This window comes from Vicia villosa, linkage group LG2 (genome assembly GCF_029867415.1).
Source record: "Vicia villosa cultivar HV-30 ecotype Madison, WI linkage group LG2, Vvil1.0, whole genome shotgun sequence".
In the NCBI taxonomy this organism is placed as follows: Eukaryota; Viridiplantae; Streptophyta; class Magnoliopsida; order Fabales; family Fabaceae; genus Vicia; species Vicia villosa.
In genome coordinates this window covers 201,559,187-201,576,197 of record NC_081181.1, presented here as the reverse complement: position 1 = coordinate 201,576,197, position 17,011 = coordinate 201,559,187, and the positions used below count along the sequence as shown (strand labels likewise).

Sequence of the window (17,011 nt, the reverse complement as noted above, 5' to 3'; positions counted from 1 at the left end):
TCTCGTAGGTTGCACTTTTGTCCACAAAAATAGACGTGTCAACTAAGAACATGAAGTAGCACCTCAGGGCACATTCCCTGGGGTACAGAACTCATAAATCATCGACGTCCGGGTTTCCAGCTAACTCCAGGTTGTTGTGATACAATGTTGCCAACCAAGACAACTTTGCATGTACACCCTTGGTTGTTCTACACTAATCAAATGCTTCTTCGGGGTCCGCTCCCAACAAAGTCACCATCATATTAATCGCATCGACCCTGCTGATCTTAGAATAATCAAGCAATCTTCCTCTAATAGGAAGGTGTAAGAGGCAAGCTACATCATCCAACGTGATAGTCATTTTTCCAATGAACAAGTGGAAAGATGGAGTTTTGCTATGTCATCTCTCAACAAAAGTAACCTGCAAGCCACTTATGATGTTGGTGTATCCGGAAGCACAAAGACCTACAAGGCCAAAGTTTTGAAGTACAGTTTGGAACCACTCATCATCATGCTGATAAAGATGGTGATTCTTTCTTGCATGATTCACACTTTTCAGACTTGCACGCTCCTGTTGAAAATTAAATAAAACATGATCAGTTGAGTTTAATTTGGATACAAATTAAATAATATAGAAAGTTCATAAATATACTTCTCCTTCTCAAACATGGGGAGTCACATGCTCATTAAAGTATATGAGCAAGGAAGTGTCTATCGGCCCTTTTGAAAACAGATCTGCAAGGGGGGCAACCGCAACAATTGGAACTTGGGGTACAACAGGCTCATCCTCGTCATAGGTCGCACCATTCTATGATCCCGACCCTAGTGAAAGTCTACTCATTAAGGTCGGCGCCTCCCTATCGTGAGGTAGAGGGGGGACGACTATAGCCTACTGGTGCTGACTAGCCCATTTCGCGGCGAGCTAGGGCAGTTAAGGCAGGTCGCCCGAGCCTCATCCTTCCTTGATTTGCTTGGTTTTCAGCCATATTCAGAAAAAACATAAAAACTTATGACACAAGAAAGAGTTCGGAGATGCATCTCTGAACACCTGAAACAGCCAAGTTCAAAGATGTATCTAAAAAAAAGCATCTCTAAATATGTTTATCTAGTTCGGAGATGCATCTCCGAACTTTTTTTTATTTAAAAAAAAAAGTATGTTCGGAGATGCATCTCCGAATATACCCTCTAAATTACTTTGGATGTGCATCTTCAAATTTTAATTTTAAAAAAATAAAATTTGGTGCGTTCGGAGATGCATCTCCGAAAACATGAGGCATTTTTTAAAATTTCGCAAAGGACCTAGAAGAATATATAAAAGAAAGAGAAATTGCCCAAAAAAAAAATAGGAGCTTTAAAAAATTGAACTTATTTGACAGCTCTAACTATGAACCTATTAATCACCATAAAACCATCAAATGATTTTCTTTCTACTCTCAGTGGCATCTTCATCGAACCAATTCCATGAAACATCCAATACCATGGCTTCTCGCCTCCTCCCTATACTTGATTGCATCATCCGATCCACACCATATGCACCATAATCATATACAACCAACCTTCTTCCTTACAAACTCCTTCTCAACACCCCAAATCAAAAGCTCTCTATCTTTGTCAAGCCTTTTTGCAACACCTTTAATCATATCAAATCATAAGGGAAAAAAACCAATATAAAAAGGTAGCTAATTATGAAACAGTTAAAACAACCACAAGATGTGACCGAGTTTGGTCAGAATGACAGAATACAAAAACATGTACAAACCAAAGAAGCAGCATCCAAAAAAACAAACCCAAAAGTAAAAAAAGGTTATTGACAAACAAAGAAAACAAAACCAGCAACCAATTACAACAATTGAAATAGGCCAAGAAACATTTGACAACAAGCTTAGAGTGGCAAAAAAAGCACCCTCTTCCAATGTATATGCATCAATATAAATGAATCAAAGTGTCATCATTTCTGTGACAGTAAAAACATAATTCCAGAAATTGATTATTCCCTCTCAGTTCCCCCTACACATCTTATTGTACTATAGAACTTGAGCAGCCTCTCAAATTGTTTCACCAACATCTAATTTGAAGGAAACATTTCGCATGGTCTCATTCTGAATTTCTCCAACACGAAATTATGGACCCAGACTAATGAAGTTAAGAGAAGTTCAAATCAAAGACCTTAAAAAAATTCAATAACCACTGATCCTTGGGTTAACTTAGAGTTAGAGATCCAAGCTAAGCCAGGTTGCACCGTGAATTCCAATTTAACATCTTCGTGAAAGGAGTGGCAAAATTGAACAATAATAGAAGAAGCCTAAAATATTAGTTAAAGAGAAATTCTTAGATAAACTTGGTAAACAAAAGTTGGATGCACAATACTAGTAGTTCATATCATTATTGTAAATAATGATTAATTAATAATTAACAATTGAGATGAGTTATTACTTAATAATGTGTAGCTGTTTAGGTGAGATAGTTACCTCAAGGCTCAAGGAAGATGGGTTCAGGCTGTGATTGTCATATCTAAAGACCTAGATTAGAAAGATTAATTTCTTTTGACTTGGCTTGAGAATTCTCAACTTCCTCTTCCTCAGTAACCAACCAATTGTAGGGAAGCTGAATTTTAGGTCCATGCCTGCTGATGTTTTTTTCCACATAATCAAACATAAGATGATGCACTTCAGATTCTTCAAAGCCATGTGAAGATAGTTTTACTGCACCCTTCTTCTCGATTAGCACGCGCAATCCCCATTTCTTTATGATCAAACCTGGGCAGGCTTTAAATGAGATATGTGCTCCTGTTTTCACAAAGTGGCAATGCTCTTGAGAGATATAAATTATCCAAAGATGTTTAGATCCATCAATTTTGTCCAATTCCAAACTAAGTAGCATATCGAAGCGTTCTTCCGTTTGTTCACTTTCAAAAGAAAGATAAAAAGGATGTGGCAGTTCCGAGGACAAGGAACCATGTGATGAACCAGAATTTGCAGAAAGGTTGTTTACCTCAAATGCTACACAAAAGGAAAAGCCAATCCAGTTGTCATCCAGATTAGACTGTACTATACTTACTATTGAATGCCCATCAAATTGGTGACAGAACCACATTGGAATAGGATGAGTAGGTGGATGATCAACACATTCAGGCCAAGGAACAATAATGTCAAAGCCACACCGAAAGTGACGGGGTTCCTAGTACAAGCGAAAAACCAAAGGTCAGATCTGGAAAGTTTTTGCTATGAAAAACTGCTATGTGGCTTGCGGTTGCCGGATAACAATCAGTTGGCTAAAAACTAAAACTAACAGTGGAAATCATTTTAAAAGCCCAACTCCCTGATGAAGCAATGTTTGATTAGGGAAGTAGAAAAACATTTAAGCTTATGTCAATGCAGCAAGGGAACGAGTTTAACTATGTTTCAGAGTAGACCTTGATTGCAAAAGATATATCAGAGAAAAAAACACAAATATCAAAGGTAGAGAAAAACTATCTAACCTACAAATTTAAAGAGAGGGATGTTATGCAAAGTACTGACCTTAAGAAGTCTTTCTAACCATTGATAAATATACTTGGTAAAATACTCTTGGGGACTAGATAGGAAGAACTTCACTTTGGGGCAGTCGAAAGCATATAATCCTGACCTATGATCACGCGATCCCGATGTCATTTTAAAATAACTTCCCCCTAGAGATGAATCTTTCAGTGTATTTATATGTGGAAAAGTTTGAAGCTCATGGCAATGAGCCAAGTTCAGATATGCCAGCTTTCCAAGCTTATTGAAAGTATAGGGCAGTAACTTAAAGTTGTTTCCTTGTAGACTTAGTCTTTCTAAACACCGTAGCTCTCCAATAACATCAGGTACTTTATGAAGATTGCAAAAGCTTACATCAAGAAAAATTAAGGATTCCATAGGGGAAGAATAGAAAGTCCGTTCGAGGGGCAGAGTCGTATCTTTCATATAAGAACTGAAAGTCCATCTGAGGGGCAGAGTCACAAGTTTTAAGCAGCCGCATAAATCTAGAGTTACAAGAGAAGTCATGGTATTAATGCTATTGGGTATTCCGGCAAGAGTTATGCAATCCCTCAAACTCAAGAATCTAAGCTTTGAAAGAGCCCCGATAGATTCATGAACTTTGGATAAACTTGTACAACCGTCCATATCAAGATACTCAAGATTTGATGCCCCAGTAAAATCTGGCGTGTTTTCAAGTTTTGAGCAACCAGAGAGACGTAGAACTCTCAAAGAATTTAAATTCAATACACTACCAAAATCGAGGTCGACCAAACTGCTGCAGTTTTGCAAACTTAAGAAAACAAGTTCTGTAAGATGTCCAATTGATGGATGGACCTGTAATAAGTTTGTGCATCCGGTAAAATCTAGGCGCTCCAGTTTTGGGGTCCAAAAAAATTTTGGAGTCTCTCTAAGATACTTGGAGTTGCTCAAATCTAAACTTTTCAAAAAAGGGAGATCCTGTAAAGAGAAATAGCACCTATCAATAAAGATTTCCCGCTAAAAGATGAATTTCATTAATTTGTTGTGGTGTGCTTTCCAAGGAAATGCAAATTTTAAAAATCCTCAAGCAAGTTTACTCGCATTTTAACTGTTGCTAAATAAGTGCATAAGAGCATCTCTAGTAGAGATTACTTTGCAGAATAAGAAGTCAACTTAATAAATAATTTAATAAATATATTAGTGTTGAAATGTAATAATAATAGAAATGTAATAATAATTCGAGTACCTTGCGGCCTTCCCACAGTCGTTGAATGCTACTATCAGGCATATTCAATTCCATAAGATAATATGGCTCAAAATTTGACGGCAAAGAAGTAAAAGGGTATCCATGCCACAAAAGATATCGCAAGTTGTGGGAAAGAAAATCCAAATTTCCTGAAAAATTGTTATGATACAATATGAGAAGTGCAAGGTTCCTCATATTTGAAAATCCTTCAGCCCTGCATTTGGAGAAACTTTCCTTTTGATCCAGAACTATAGCTTTAACATTGTTTGTTCCCTGAGGAAAGAAAAGAGTAAGCATCGTCAATAATTCTTGGCTTCATGCATTTCTCATTGTTATTTTTTCTATATATAGAGGTTTCAGGGCTATTCAGGTAATTACACTAAATCATTACATTTAATGAGAACAAATCAATTTTCGATTTGTTTCTCTTATTCTAAGAACAAACTCTTATTCTAGGAACAAACTAATTCTTATTCACAAGCATAACATAGAAAAAAAATGAAATTACTTGAACGAACCATTTTAGAAACATAAAATTACCAATATATCCTATATTACAATGTCAAAACATTTAATGGAATAAGAAAATCATGGAATCAAACTGTGTTCAAATTAATTGTGTAAGAACAACATAGTATATGGTTTTCTTTAAATTGTTTATTAAAAACAAGTTCCCAGTATGAATGTTAATTGAAATGTACTATATGTCATACGATGAAGATGTTCTAGGAAAATTTGGTAAAGTTGTGATAACCAAAATATTATCGAAATGATAATATATAAAAATTATAAAAAAAGCTCTTCATAAACAAAATATATATTTGGCATAAAGCAAATGTTAGCAACAGATTGTTACTTAATGATAGGAAAGTCATGGTAAGAGATGCTGTCATGCTACCAAATCAGAGGAACAAGGCAGAGAATACCTATTGGCTCAAAACTAAACTAATGATAGCTATAAAAAAACTAAACAAATGATTACCAAAAACAGCATTTGCAATGATTCAAAGATATAAACCAACAAATAACTAATGCGAAATCACAAATGAAACCTAAAATCATCATTTCCTCCACAAAACCCCGCCCAAGTTAAATTCACTCAAAGTAAAAATCGCACCCTCTAGTTTTGGAAACATAATTGTTACCGTTTCTGTTGTCAATACTTGATAGAAATCATGATATTGCCATAATCTACTCCACGATCCTGGCTCTTCGGGAAATCGGTGCCGGACGATTTTCTTCCCTAATTTTTGTAACATATCATGCATATGAATCTCCTGGTTTTTAATGGTAATTAGAGATTTCTCAAGGATTCTTTGAATCCCAATGTGAGGGTGTAGTCCACAAGCATCTAAGATTCGCTTTACATAAACTTCCCTCTCCCCTTTAAAGAAACAAGCAATGTGCAGAAATATTTCCTTCTCCTCATGTTCTAGTCCATCAACACTCATCTGAAGCACATCCATAATTCTACTGTCTGGATTGTTCTTCAATCTATCCAAAGCATCTATCCATTGAGTAGCATCTCGGGTACACAAGAAAGAGCCCACTACTTTAATTGCTAATGGAAGATTTTGAGCATATTTTAGTATCTCTGGAATCAACTCAACACAATTGCTGCTTTGGTCTTCACCTTTGAAGGCTCTTCTACGAAAAAGTTCACATGCATCATTACTGTTCAACATGGGAACTTTGTGTATTGTATCTGCCTCATATACTCTTAGAATATGCTCATCCCTTGTGGTTATGATTATTCTACTACCACTCCAAAGTAATTTAGGATTTATACCTAATTCCTGCAATTGCTCTAATTGATCAACATTGTCAAGAACTAGAAGGACCTTAATGCCACTATGAAGCCTATTTAACATAATCTCGGCAATGTCACAAGTATCGTAAGAGTCTAGATTTCTTTCGTCTAGAGTTTGACGAAGAATTTGTTTTTGTACAGCAACAATACCACCATCCATATAAAGTTTGCTTGTGTTACTAATAAAACAACGAGCATCAAACTGATAAGAGATTCTATCGTACAAAGCAGCAGCATGAGTTGTCTTCCCTACTCCACCCATCCCCCAAATTCCCAGAACTCGAAAATCATCATCCTTTGAGTTCAATTTTAGAATCTTTTCTAATTCTTCTACACGAGGTTGCATCCCAACAAGATCATTGGTAAACCCTGAGAATTTATGATTCAATGATTTTATTACTGCTTGAACAATTTTTTCAATCTCTGAAAACTCTGGCCTGAAAGAGGAAAAACAAAAATACAACTAAATTATGACTTTAAATTACTAGAAGACAAATTAATAGATTGTGTATAACTTGTTGCAGAAAAAAGAGTCCAAGTTGGATGATAATTGTTGATATGATGACCAACTATGAAGGACTGATTCATTGACTAGAAGGGTTTTAAACAAAGGTCGTGCTAACGAGTGCCTCGAGAGCACTCTTTAAGGACACTAAATAAAGAAAAGATTATTTAAAAAAGTTAATTATTTTAATTTTCAATGCATTGAAATTGAATACATGCATTTCCAAAAAAAACTTACCACTTTAATAAACACTTAAAGAGTACCTCTACGACACTAATTAGCTTTTCCCTTTAAACAATGAAGCTGACTACGCTTTTTCCCAAAAGAAAAATGAAGCTGACTACGCTAAAGTGTATCAAATCGTATCCGAACCAAATAAAAAAAGGTCTTGCCAATGAGTGCCTTCAGAGCACTCTTTAAGCATACTAAATAAAAAAAAAAAAATTTATAAAAGTCATGATTTCAATGCACGCATTTTTAAAAAAACTTACTATTTTAATCACTTAAAAAGTGCCCTTGTGCCCCAAGGGCACTGGTTAACATTATAATGGTTTTCAATGTTACCAATATCAAAAAGCGACCTTAACTAAGGCCGCATACGGCCTCATTTGATCGTGATAACCTGCAATACCAATTATTCTCTCTGTTCCAAAATGAGTGAGTCACTTGACCATTTCACGCATATTAATAAAAGGGTATAAAAGTAAAAGAGGATCATCTTTTATCACAATATAACTGCATTAAAAGTAAACAGAGCATATTTTTCATAAAGAAGTTACAAAAAGCTGAGAGAAGAGTGTTTATTTATTGACTTACTTGTCTCTAACATCAAATCCAACTAAATTGGCCAACTCAGTCGTAGCTCTCTTCCATTGATCAATTAGGTCAGGTTTTAACTTCTTAGTTTGTGACCTTGACTTAAAACTAATTTCGAAAAGCCCAATCTGCTTTCTCACATGAGATGGATCAACATTGTAGAAAACAGGGATAACAGTTTGATTGAATTGTGTGTGGCAATCCGCGATAGCAGCCATTTCATTCAAACACCATGTTGAGTTAGAATAATACTTTGAGAAGACAACTATAGAAACCCTTGAATCTCGAATTGCTTGCAGAAGCTGCGGTGAAATAGATTCTCCTTTCTGGAGAGTTTGATCGTCCTTGAAGACGGAAATACCTTTTCGGATAAGATGGTGATAGAGATGATCGATGAAAGTGTTGCGAGTGTCGGTGCCTCGGAAACTGAGAAACACGTCGTATTTACAGACTCGGAGGGAGGAGGAGTTGTTGCTACTAGAAGCCATAGTGGTTCCGACTTCTGAGAGATGAGTAGCAGATGTGAGGCAGTGGTGCTTAGAATTTCCAACTAACCAAATTGGAACTAGTGACGAGTTGACTAGTGATTTGCTTGGGAAGACCGCTAAGATGGAAAAAGACAGCACTATACTCCCTCCGGCCCTATGCGACAAAATGCGTTTGAAAATGTATTCATGGAATTTAAAGGGTATTTTTGGAATTTTATAAGTTGTTTTTCAACCCCACAGGGTGTTTTAAGAAATTCCTTGCCTTTTTGTCCCTTAACTTTACGTCGGATCTAGTTTGGTCCCTTAACTTTAAAAAGTGTTATGTTGGTCCTTTAACTTTCAAAATAGTGTCACATAAGTCCTCTTCGTCAACTACCTTCAAACGTCCGTTTATGTGTGAATACTGTCATACCCCAATTTTTGACCCTAAGATCATACATCATTTGCATCTCAATCATTAATCAAGATCACAATCTTGAGATTTCATTTTTCGGTGTTATGTTTGCTTCGTCTTTGAGGGGAACTATCAAGCACCTAATTTTCTTTAATTTGTTTTATACTAACCCAAATACCAAAAACATTGCTTTGTTTCTTTGTAGGCTTTTGTTTTGTAGGTACCAAGCCAAGACATGCAATAAACAAGGCATTTTTCACATTTTTGACTGATGAAATCGATTTCCCTACTGGGTAAATCGATTTCCCTGCAGCAATCATCAACAAAATCACATTCTGGACAGCATGAAATCGATTTCCCTCCTGGGTAAATCGATTTCCCTAGTGTATTTTGCGCCAATTTCTCTTCTGGAACAGAGTGAAATCGATTTCACTCCTGGGGAAATCGATTTCCTTAAGGCGAAATTCAAAAAATATAAGGAGGGAAGCTTGACATCATTTTGGCACCTTTTTATTTGATCATTTTACCAATTTTCCACCTCATCAAAATTAATCCCTTCATTAAACTCACTTAAACCCCATTTTACCACTTTTAACCATTTAATTGCCACTTTAATCACCAATTAAACACAAGCTAATTACCAAATGCAAAAAGACCAAACTACCACTACTCTTGCTCTCATCCTATAAATAGAGCCCACTATTCTCTCATTTCTCAAGCTTGGAGAGCAAAAAAATTGCTTGCAAATTCATTTCTCACCCTTTCCAAAACCCTCACCCAAAGTTCATTTTCATAAGATTAGTGAGATTCACATTGAATCTTGCTAATTTTGAACTAAGCCTCCTACATTTCACTCTTTTCTTTGTGTGATCATCTCCAAATTTGAAGGATCTACACACCTTGTGCTTGCTCTTGAAGCTACTCCAAAATCTTTGTTCAAGAAGTGGTAATTTGCTAGATCCATGATGTAGATCTTTATTGCTTGTGTTCAATGCATCTTTGATGCTATATTGATGATATTTGCTGGTTTTATGATGGAAATTTCGTGCTCAAGTTGATGTGTGATCATAAGGTGTTTGTATATTTGTTCAAATCAAGTTTCATGCCCTTAAATGCTGTTTTTGCTGAAATTTACACTGAGGAAATCGATTTCCTTAAGGCTGAAATCGATTTCCTGCTGAACGTAACTTGTTTTTTTTGAAAACTGCACTATGGAAATCGATTTCCCCCTGCATGAAATCGATTTCCAGCAGGCAGAATGTGGTTTTTTGCCTTTTTTGTGCTTGTTTTGGCTTCCTTCTTCCTACACTTCATTAATATCATTGGATCTAGGGTGTTGATAGGTTTGAAATGACCTAATCCACCAAAATGGATGAATGATATTAATGATAGTGTGAGTTGATTATCTTTTGTGTTTTCATTCTTATTTTCATCTTATTTTTCTTTTGATCGATGAAAGTCTTGACATCTTGAGAATTCTATGGATTCTTGATAAAGACTAGATCAATTTGTTTTCATTCTTATCTTTTTTCATCTTGTTTTCTTTTGATCGATGAAAGTCTTAATATCTTGAGAATTCTATGGATTCTTGATGAAGACTAGATCAATTTGTTTTATTTCTTGTCTTTTTTCATCTTATTTTCTCTTGATCGATGAAAGTCTTGATATCTTGAGAATTCTATGGATTCTTGATAAAGGCTAGATCATTTCTTCTTCTCCTTCTTATTTCTTTTGATTGATGATCTTGATACATGGAGAGTTCTCCTACATTTGTCCCGACTCGATAAAAGATCAAATATGGAAGAGAATTGTATGCGGTTGATTTATGACTTATGGAAATTTATCGTGTAGTCGCTATGATTTTATCAAGCTTCTGATAAGTTTCCATTGACCTTAAATCCGAGTACATCATTCACTCACCATCGATCTTCATTACTAACTTTGATAACATACTTGACAAGTTTCAAGATGGTTGTCTTTAACATCTAACAACTAACTTTAATTTCCGCCATTTATTATACCGCTCTTTATATTTCTCGCTTTATCGCTTTATTTTATCATTTCATCATATTTACATTCCGCCATTTTCTCTTTGTCCATTTGGACGTTTATAATTCCGCTATTTTCTCTTTGTCCACTTGGACATATGTTTATGCTTCCGCTATTTTCCTTTTGTCCACTTAGACCATACTTTACTTTTATGCTAAAACACTAATAAACAACCAAAATCTAAAAAACACATAAGGCTCTCTTTGGACTATTGGTTACTATCCCTAGCATTTTGGAGATTCGGACTTATGGACCTCGTGCCTCTGGACTCTTATTCTGTTATTACTCTGCTGTTATTCTGTCTTTCTGGCATTGGATTGTTGTCTGTTTGTATGTGCAGGTATTTCCTTGAAAGCCCTTGATGGTTAATACCAAGGCATTGAGATAAGGATTTTACCCGAAAACAGCCGTTACTCTGCCCGATTTTCGTCAGAATCTTAATGTGCTTAATGAAAAGTGGTGCTAAGACAATAAGTTCATCTGGATCCCCCAAGTGTTAATGTGTTGGTATTGATAATTCCAAATGATGGGAAATCTACCTTGACTCTTAATGTCAAGTGTTGGCTTCTTTTTTCGGTTAGACCGTTCTTTTCCTTAGCTTTTATTTTACGCAATAGGATAGCCTCTTCATCTCCTCCCACTTCTTAAATTTTCAAAATCTTCTCCCTTTTTCAAAATATTCTTATGTTTGCAATCATTTTCAAAACCTCTTTCTTTAAAAAATCTTTTGCCCTTAGTGGCCTTTTTCTTCAAAGTTTAGACACCGTTAATTGTCGAAACGAGTGGTTATACCCCACGATTTTGAAATTGATTGATATAATGAGATCTTTTCCGCGTGAGAGAGCTAGTGGCATACTCGTTGATTTTATCCGAGTTGGAGCCCTTCTTTCATTTGCGATGCAAAGAACTTGTTTGTTCTCATGCTCAAGATCAATGGCTGAGTATTTCTCTCCGACGACAATAAAGTGTTTATTCGTTTTAAAAACCGTTTTCCCTTTTAAGCGGAACTACATTAGCTCTGACTTCTCCATTGCACCGAGGAGGTATGTAGGCACAAGGCTTAATGTCTTGCCGAGCTTATTTTAAAAATAAAACAAACTCTTTTTTTAGCACACACGACACAGATTTTCAAAAAGGTTCCTGTGGAGTACCACAGATATGAGGGGTGCTTAAAACCTTCCCCTTGTATAATCAACACCCGTACCTAAGATCTCTTCTTTTGTTTTTAAAACAAACTTTGGGTTTTCTTCGTTCTTTTCCCTTTTCCTTTGGAAATAATAAAGCGCGGTGGCGACTTTCACTGAAATATTGATTCGAGTCATCCTATGGCTTTGATATCAGATTTTCCCCGCTACAAATACGTGGCAGGTGAGTTGGCAAGGCAACTTCATCTTCTCTATTTACACAGAGTGTTCGTGTTCCATGCTTCTCAAATTCGACCTAGGGCAATTTGGAATTAGGAATTAGGGTTTAGGTAAGCATGAAATCAGGTAGTTGTTCATCCTTGTTGAAACATAAAAATTTAGAAAGTGGTGATTCGAACGTATACAGTAGCTAACGATGGAAACTCATATGTCATTGTGGAGACATGGCTGTTCTTCGAAGGGCAACAATGGTTAAGAATTTCGGAAAACATTTATAGGGTTGTCCAATTTATAAGAAATGCAAATAATTTATGTTTTATTTGTGTTTTGAGTTGGAATCTTGTACCTATATTTGAATTCCAGTAAATAAAAATTTCAAGGATCTTTGCAAGCTGGGTGTGGTTACTTCTGTTGGTTTTATGAGGATGTGGGAGATGAGAAAGAGCAATTTTGTAAGGATCGGTTGGAAAAGAAATCAAAGGAAATTGCTGAAGTAAAAAAAAAAAGAGTTTGAAAAGCTCACAATGGCGAATGAAGAATTAGGGAAACAACTGATGAAACTTGAAAGTGAAATGAAGAATATCATGAAGTGGAAAAAAATATTCCTACTACACTTCACAATGAAACTTGTTCTTCTTATTTTACGATCAGACCCATCAATCTCTCCTTGTTCAAGATTCCTCTTCTTCTTTGGTCTACCAGGTATTTTCCTATATTTGGATGGTTGCACATTTGGATATGGTGTCTTAACCCACAAGTTTGATCCGTTTATAGGATAGAGCACATGCTTATATAGTGACTTGTACCTTGAAATCCTATAACACTCAGGAATGTAACCATCAATCTTGAAGTGCATACTCTTCATAACTGACAATGCATGAACACATGGAAGTCCGGTGAGTTCCCATCTTCTGCATGCACATACATGATCTTTCAAGTTTACAGAAAATTTATCAGCTTGATTTTTCAAGTGCTTTACTTCAAATATGTGTTCATCAGACATCTTAAAAAAAACAAGCCAATTGTTCACATTTACCAGTATCCAATATTTACATATAAGTAATAAACAACGAAAAGCCAATTTTACATACCTTACAAGTCATAAGTTGGTGGGCATTGGCTAATATGCATAAGGATTTTCCTTATGCACCATGCATAAGTCAATCTAAGCCATTGGATCATATTTTTAATCCAGTATTGAGTATTGAGTATTGAGTACTGAGTATCGACTATTGAGTAGTGAGTATTGAGTATTGAGTAATAATTATAATTTGATCTAATGATCCAATGGTCAATAATACTCTATGCACGGTGCATAGATTTTTATCTATGCACCGTAACTGCACCCAAGTTGGTGTATGTGCTAGTAACGTCAATTTTCCTTCTAGTATTAGGCAATATCGCATTATCATCCAAAGTTTGAAATCTCATTATGTTGGTTGTCCATATCTCCATAATGTATATTCTGATGTCTTCCAACATAGTGACTAGTGGTTTTGCCCTTGCCTCAAGAATCACACTATTAAAAGATTCAGACATGTTGTTGAGAACAACATTACACTTGTTTGTGGTTTTAAAATAAGATATACTCAAAAATCTTGGTGGAGTCTTCATCATATGTTGATATGCTTCTTCATTGATAACCCTCATTCCCATCATCTCTCTTTCACAAGTTTGTGAGTATGTTGATTTGGCAGCCTTCCATATGATCTCCTTCAAAATCTTTCTAGGATACATCCTCCTAAATTTGTTTATAGATAGCAGGTAGTAACAATATGTTTACAAAACAGAAAAATAAATGCATATTTACCTTTTGTTGATTTGAGATAAAAGTGTATGAGAGACATTCATCCCTGCCTCCAAGGTCATCAATCAAAAGCTCTAAAAACCAAGTCCAATTATCCTTTTTTTCACCCTCCACTACCTGATACATCTTCTGCCCGTGGTTATAGAAATTTTGGGAAGTGATCCGTTGTCGCACGCGGGTCAAATTCGAGTTAATTTGCAAAAACTGTAGTAACGACGGTAACGGTAACTCGAGTATCGTCTCTCAAGGATTCCTATTCTTATTAACCAAATGTAAAGTCGAAATTGGAGGGGGGTTGGTTCAGTTTCGGATTACAGAAAAAGTGCTTAAAATAAATGATTCTAAAAATAAGCTGTTTTGAAAATAAGTGATTATTGTGCAAACGAATTCACTGCTTCGGGTTCTACTTATCATCGATTGATACAACTACGATCTCTATCCTATTTGAACACAATATTATTCAACAAGCGTGATCGACATCGTAAGATATATATTCCTATTGCCGGATTAAGCATACGGTTAAAGATATCACAATTCAACGGTTAAGCAGAGTCGAATTGCGATCAAAAGTCAAGAACATATATCAATTCAAATTTAATCAACAATATTATAAGGAAATTGAATTAAGCAAACAATGATCATATAATATTATTGAAAGGAATAGAATTCTAATTGTAGTTATAACAATCTCAAAGTATTGAACCTGAATACAGCAAATCCGTCCGGAAGGTTTAGTTCTCCATAGCCAATCGTACAAGCCTGGTTTTTTATGTGAATAGTGATCAAGATCCACAGTACCGCGGCTGCTACCCTAAGAGGAAATAGTACAACCCGTTTTACAAACCAACTGGGTCAAACATACGCCCCAGGCCCAAAACTAATGACCCGAAACTTAAATAAACTAGTGCTGCAACTTCAACGAATTTTTTGGCCCTGCTACAGTCCAATTCTGACTTCGATTCCAACATAAGAATTGTAGCTCTTTCTCTTAGCTTTCCGGCGATTATTAGAACGCCTCAATCGGACTCCTGGAACTCCAGATATGATCGTTTCCGTGCAGACTGCTAATGCTGAAAATTAAATACGAAAATCAAATAACAATAAAAATAAATTAAAATATAAAAATATTATAAAATACAAAAATAAGACAAGCAAACCATGGAAATGTATAAGTACAAACGTAGAGGAATGTGAATCAAAATGCACTGATCAAATTCCCCCACACTTGAACTTTTGCACTCCGAGCAAAATGAAAAACAAAACAAAGAAAGCACAAATACATCAACAGTTACTCATCCTAGGCTACAAATCTTCTTCGGTTAAGTTTGCATCGACAGGTACTAATCTTGCACACTAAGGACATCGTAAGAACACTAACCACAGATATGCAGACATAAGCCTCCTAAATACACAAACCAATTCAATTCATATTATTATACCATAGCCTGACTTACTCATCCTTTTTGCTCTTTTTCATTCAGGTGCAATCACATTAAGCCCGTTATCTCCACACACTTATAGCAGGACGACCGGTTAGTGACTCTGATCCTTTTTTGCACGGGGTTCTGATACTTACGTGGCATAACCCTTTGCGTACTCAGATGTAGTTGCGGGGGATCGGACCGTAATCCTCCCTACCAAGTTCAGCACCAGAAACCGCTGAACCAACTAACAAAGAGTTTTGAAAACTTTTTTTTTGAAGATTACACAACCGTTGGGTTAAGTGACCGGGTGAGGTTCACCAAACTTAGAAGGTGTATTTTCTTTTTCTTTTCTCTTTTTTTTCCGGAACACTCACTTATATTCATCGGCTTCCCTGCGTAAAGTGTGTGAGAGATGGTGCCGACTGCTGAAATAAATTACTCAAGAGCTGTCAGAGAATGAGAATTCAAGGCTATGTCATAACAAGTATTCAAAACAATTTCCATACTCAGGAGACTTACAGTGTTAAAACGATACCGATATTGTGAACTTTTCCCAAGTCTCCACAACAAACCTCATATTAATCTATAGCCTAAAACTTTCACAAAGATGTTTTTTTTAAGAACTAAAAACAAAAACAAAACAAAAAAATTGAAAGAAAACAAAACAAATAAATGATTCCCTCCCCCACACTTAAGACATACATTGTCCTCAATGAAAGAACATAAATATAAAATAAGAGTGAGAGAAAGGAAAGAACACACCTGAGTAGTCAAGGGGGATAAGTGATCACATAAGCTGCCTTTCCCAAAGAGAGGTCTTCTATATTCTCTTCTTTCAAAGTGGAGCTCTCATGGAGTAGCTTTCGATAATGCTCATCGTCCTTAAAAAGTGGTTTAGCTCCTTCTCCTTTTATTCCAGGATCAAAGAATGTTCTTCTAAAAGTAAAAGTGTCAAATGGGCACGTGAAGGTGCTCTCATCTTTCACAACATCAAGGAACCAAAGGTTATGAGGCTGCCTCACTACTTTTGCTGCATCTTCAAGTGAGATCCTATGCACACACATGGACGAACTAATATCATAAATGTCATCCAAGGTCCATCCAATTCCTTTGGTATGCTTCTTCAAAACCTGCAAAAACTTACTTTCTTGATCAAAATAAAGTTTAGAAGAAATTATAACCGGAAGTTTTTCATTCATCTCTAAATAAGCATATTTAAGATTGTGAGGAATTGGTTTCAGCTCCCGGGAAGGTGGTTGTTCAATGGATGGTTTGATCCGGGCAGCCGGGGTGTCGAGAGCTTCATCTACATGAACAACTTCATTTGCAACCTCATCTGTAGTAAGAATATCAACTTGCAAGGCAACCTCAATTTCAGTACAAACAGAGCAAATTTTAGTGTCAGTACAAACATCACAAGAGTAAACATCATCAAAACCAGACAATGATGGAAAATCATCTGCAAACAAACCAGTACAAGTATCAACAACATTTTCAGAAAGAAACTCTATTTGAAAAACAGAATGCTCTTCCAAGCGTTGTTGGTTTGATCCTTGAGCTTGCTGCATGGCATTCATCAAAGTGGCAAGCTGTCCAATATGTGTTTGCAAAGTCTGGAGAGTAGAATCTACTTGCTGTTGATACTGAAGATTA

At 35.9% G+C, this 17,011-nt stretch overlaps 1 protein-coding gene across 2 annotated transcripts; it reads right to left on the bottom strand.

The window, feature by feature from the left end:
* Positions 1 to 1,149: 1,149 nt before the first annotated feature.
* On the bottom strand, positions 1,150 to 8,470 carry LOC131653610 (disease resistance protein RUN1-like). Of its 2 annotated transcripts, none has more exons than XM_058923856.1 (6): positions 7,833 to 8,470; positions 5,847 to 6,948; positions 4,702 to 4,974; positions 3,498 to 4,433; positions 2,448 to 3,156; positions 1,150 to 1,609 (listed from the first exon to the last, which is right to left on the bottom strand). In XM_058923856.1, exons 1-5 carry the CDS (start codon positions 8,318 to 8,320, stop codon positions 2,491 to 2,493), a joined length of 3,465 nt encoding a protein of 1,154 aa, XP_058779839.1. In that variant the 5' UTR covers positions 8,321 to 8,470; the 3' UTR covers positions 1,150 to 1,609; positions 2,448 to 2,490. The 2 variants fall into 2 exon arrangements, with proteins under 2 accessions (XP_058779839.1, XP_058779838.1); XM_058923855.1 differs by lacking the exon at positions 1,150 to 1,609 and adding an exon at positions 1,800 to 2,281.
* Between the last annotated feature and the right edge of the window lie 8,541 nt (positions 8,471 to 17,011).

Coding starts and splice junctions, on each gene's coding strand:
- LOC131653610 (XM_058923856.1), bottom strand. CDS start 8,320: ATGGCTTCTAGTAGCAACAACTCCTCCTCCCTCCGAGTCTGTAAATAC. Junction 6,949..7,832: donor GGATTTGATGTTAGAGACAA/GTAAGTCAATAA, acceptor TTCCTCTTTCAG/GCCAGAGTTTTCAGAGATTG. Junction 4,975..5,846: donor AAGTATTGACAACAGAAACG/GTAACAATTATG, acceptor TTCTTTCCTCAG/GGAACAAACAATGTTAAAGC.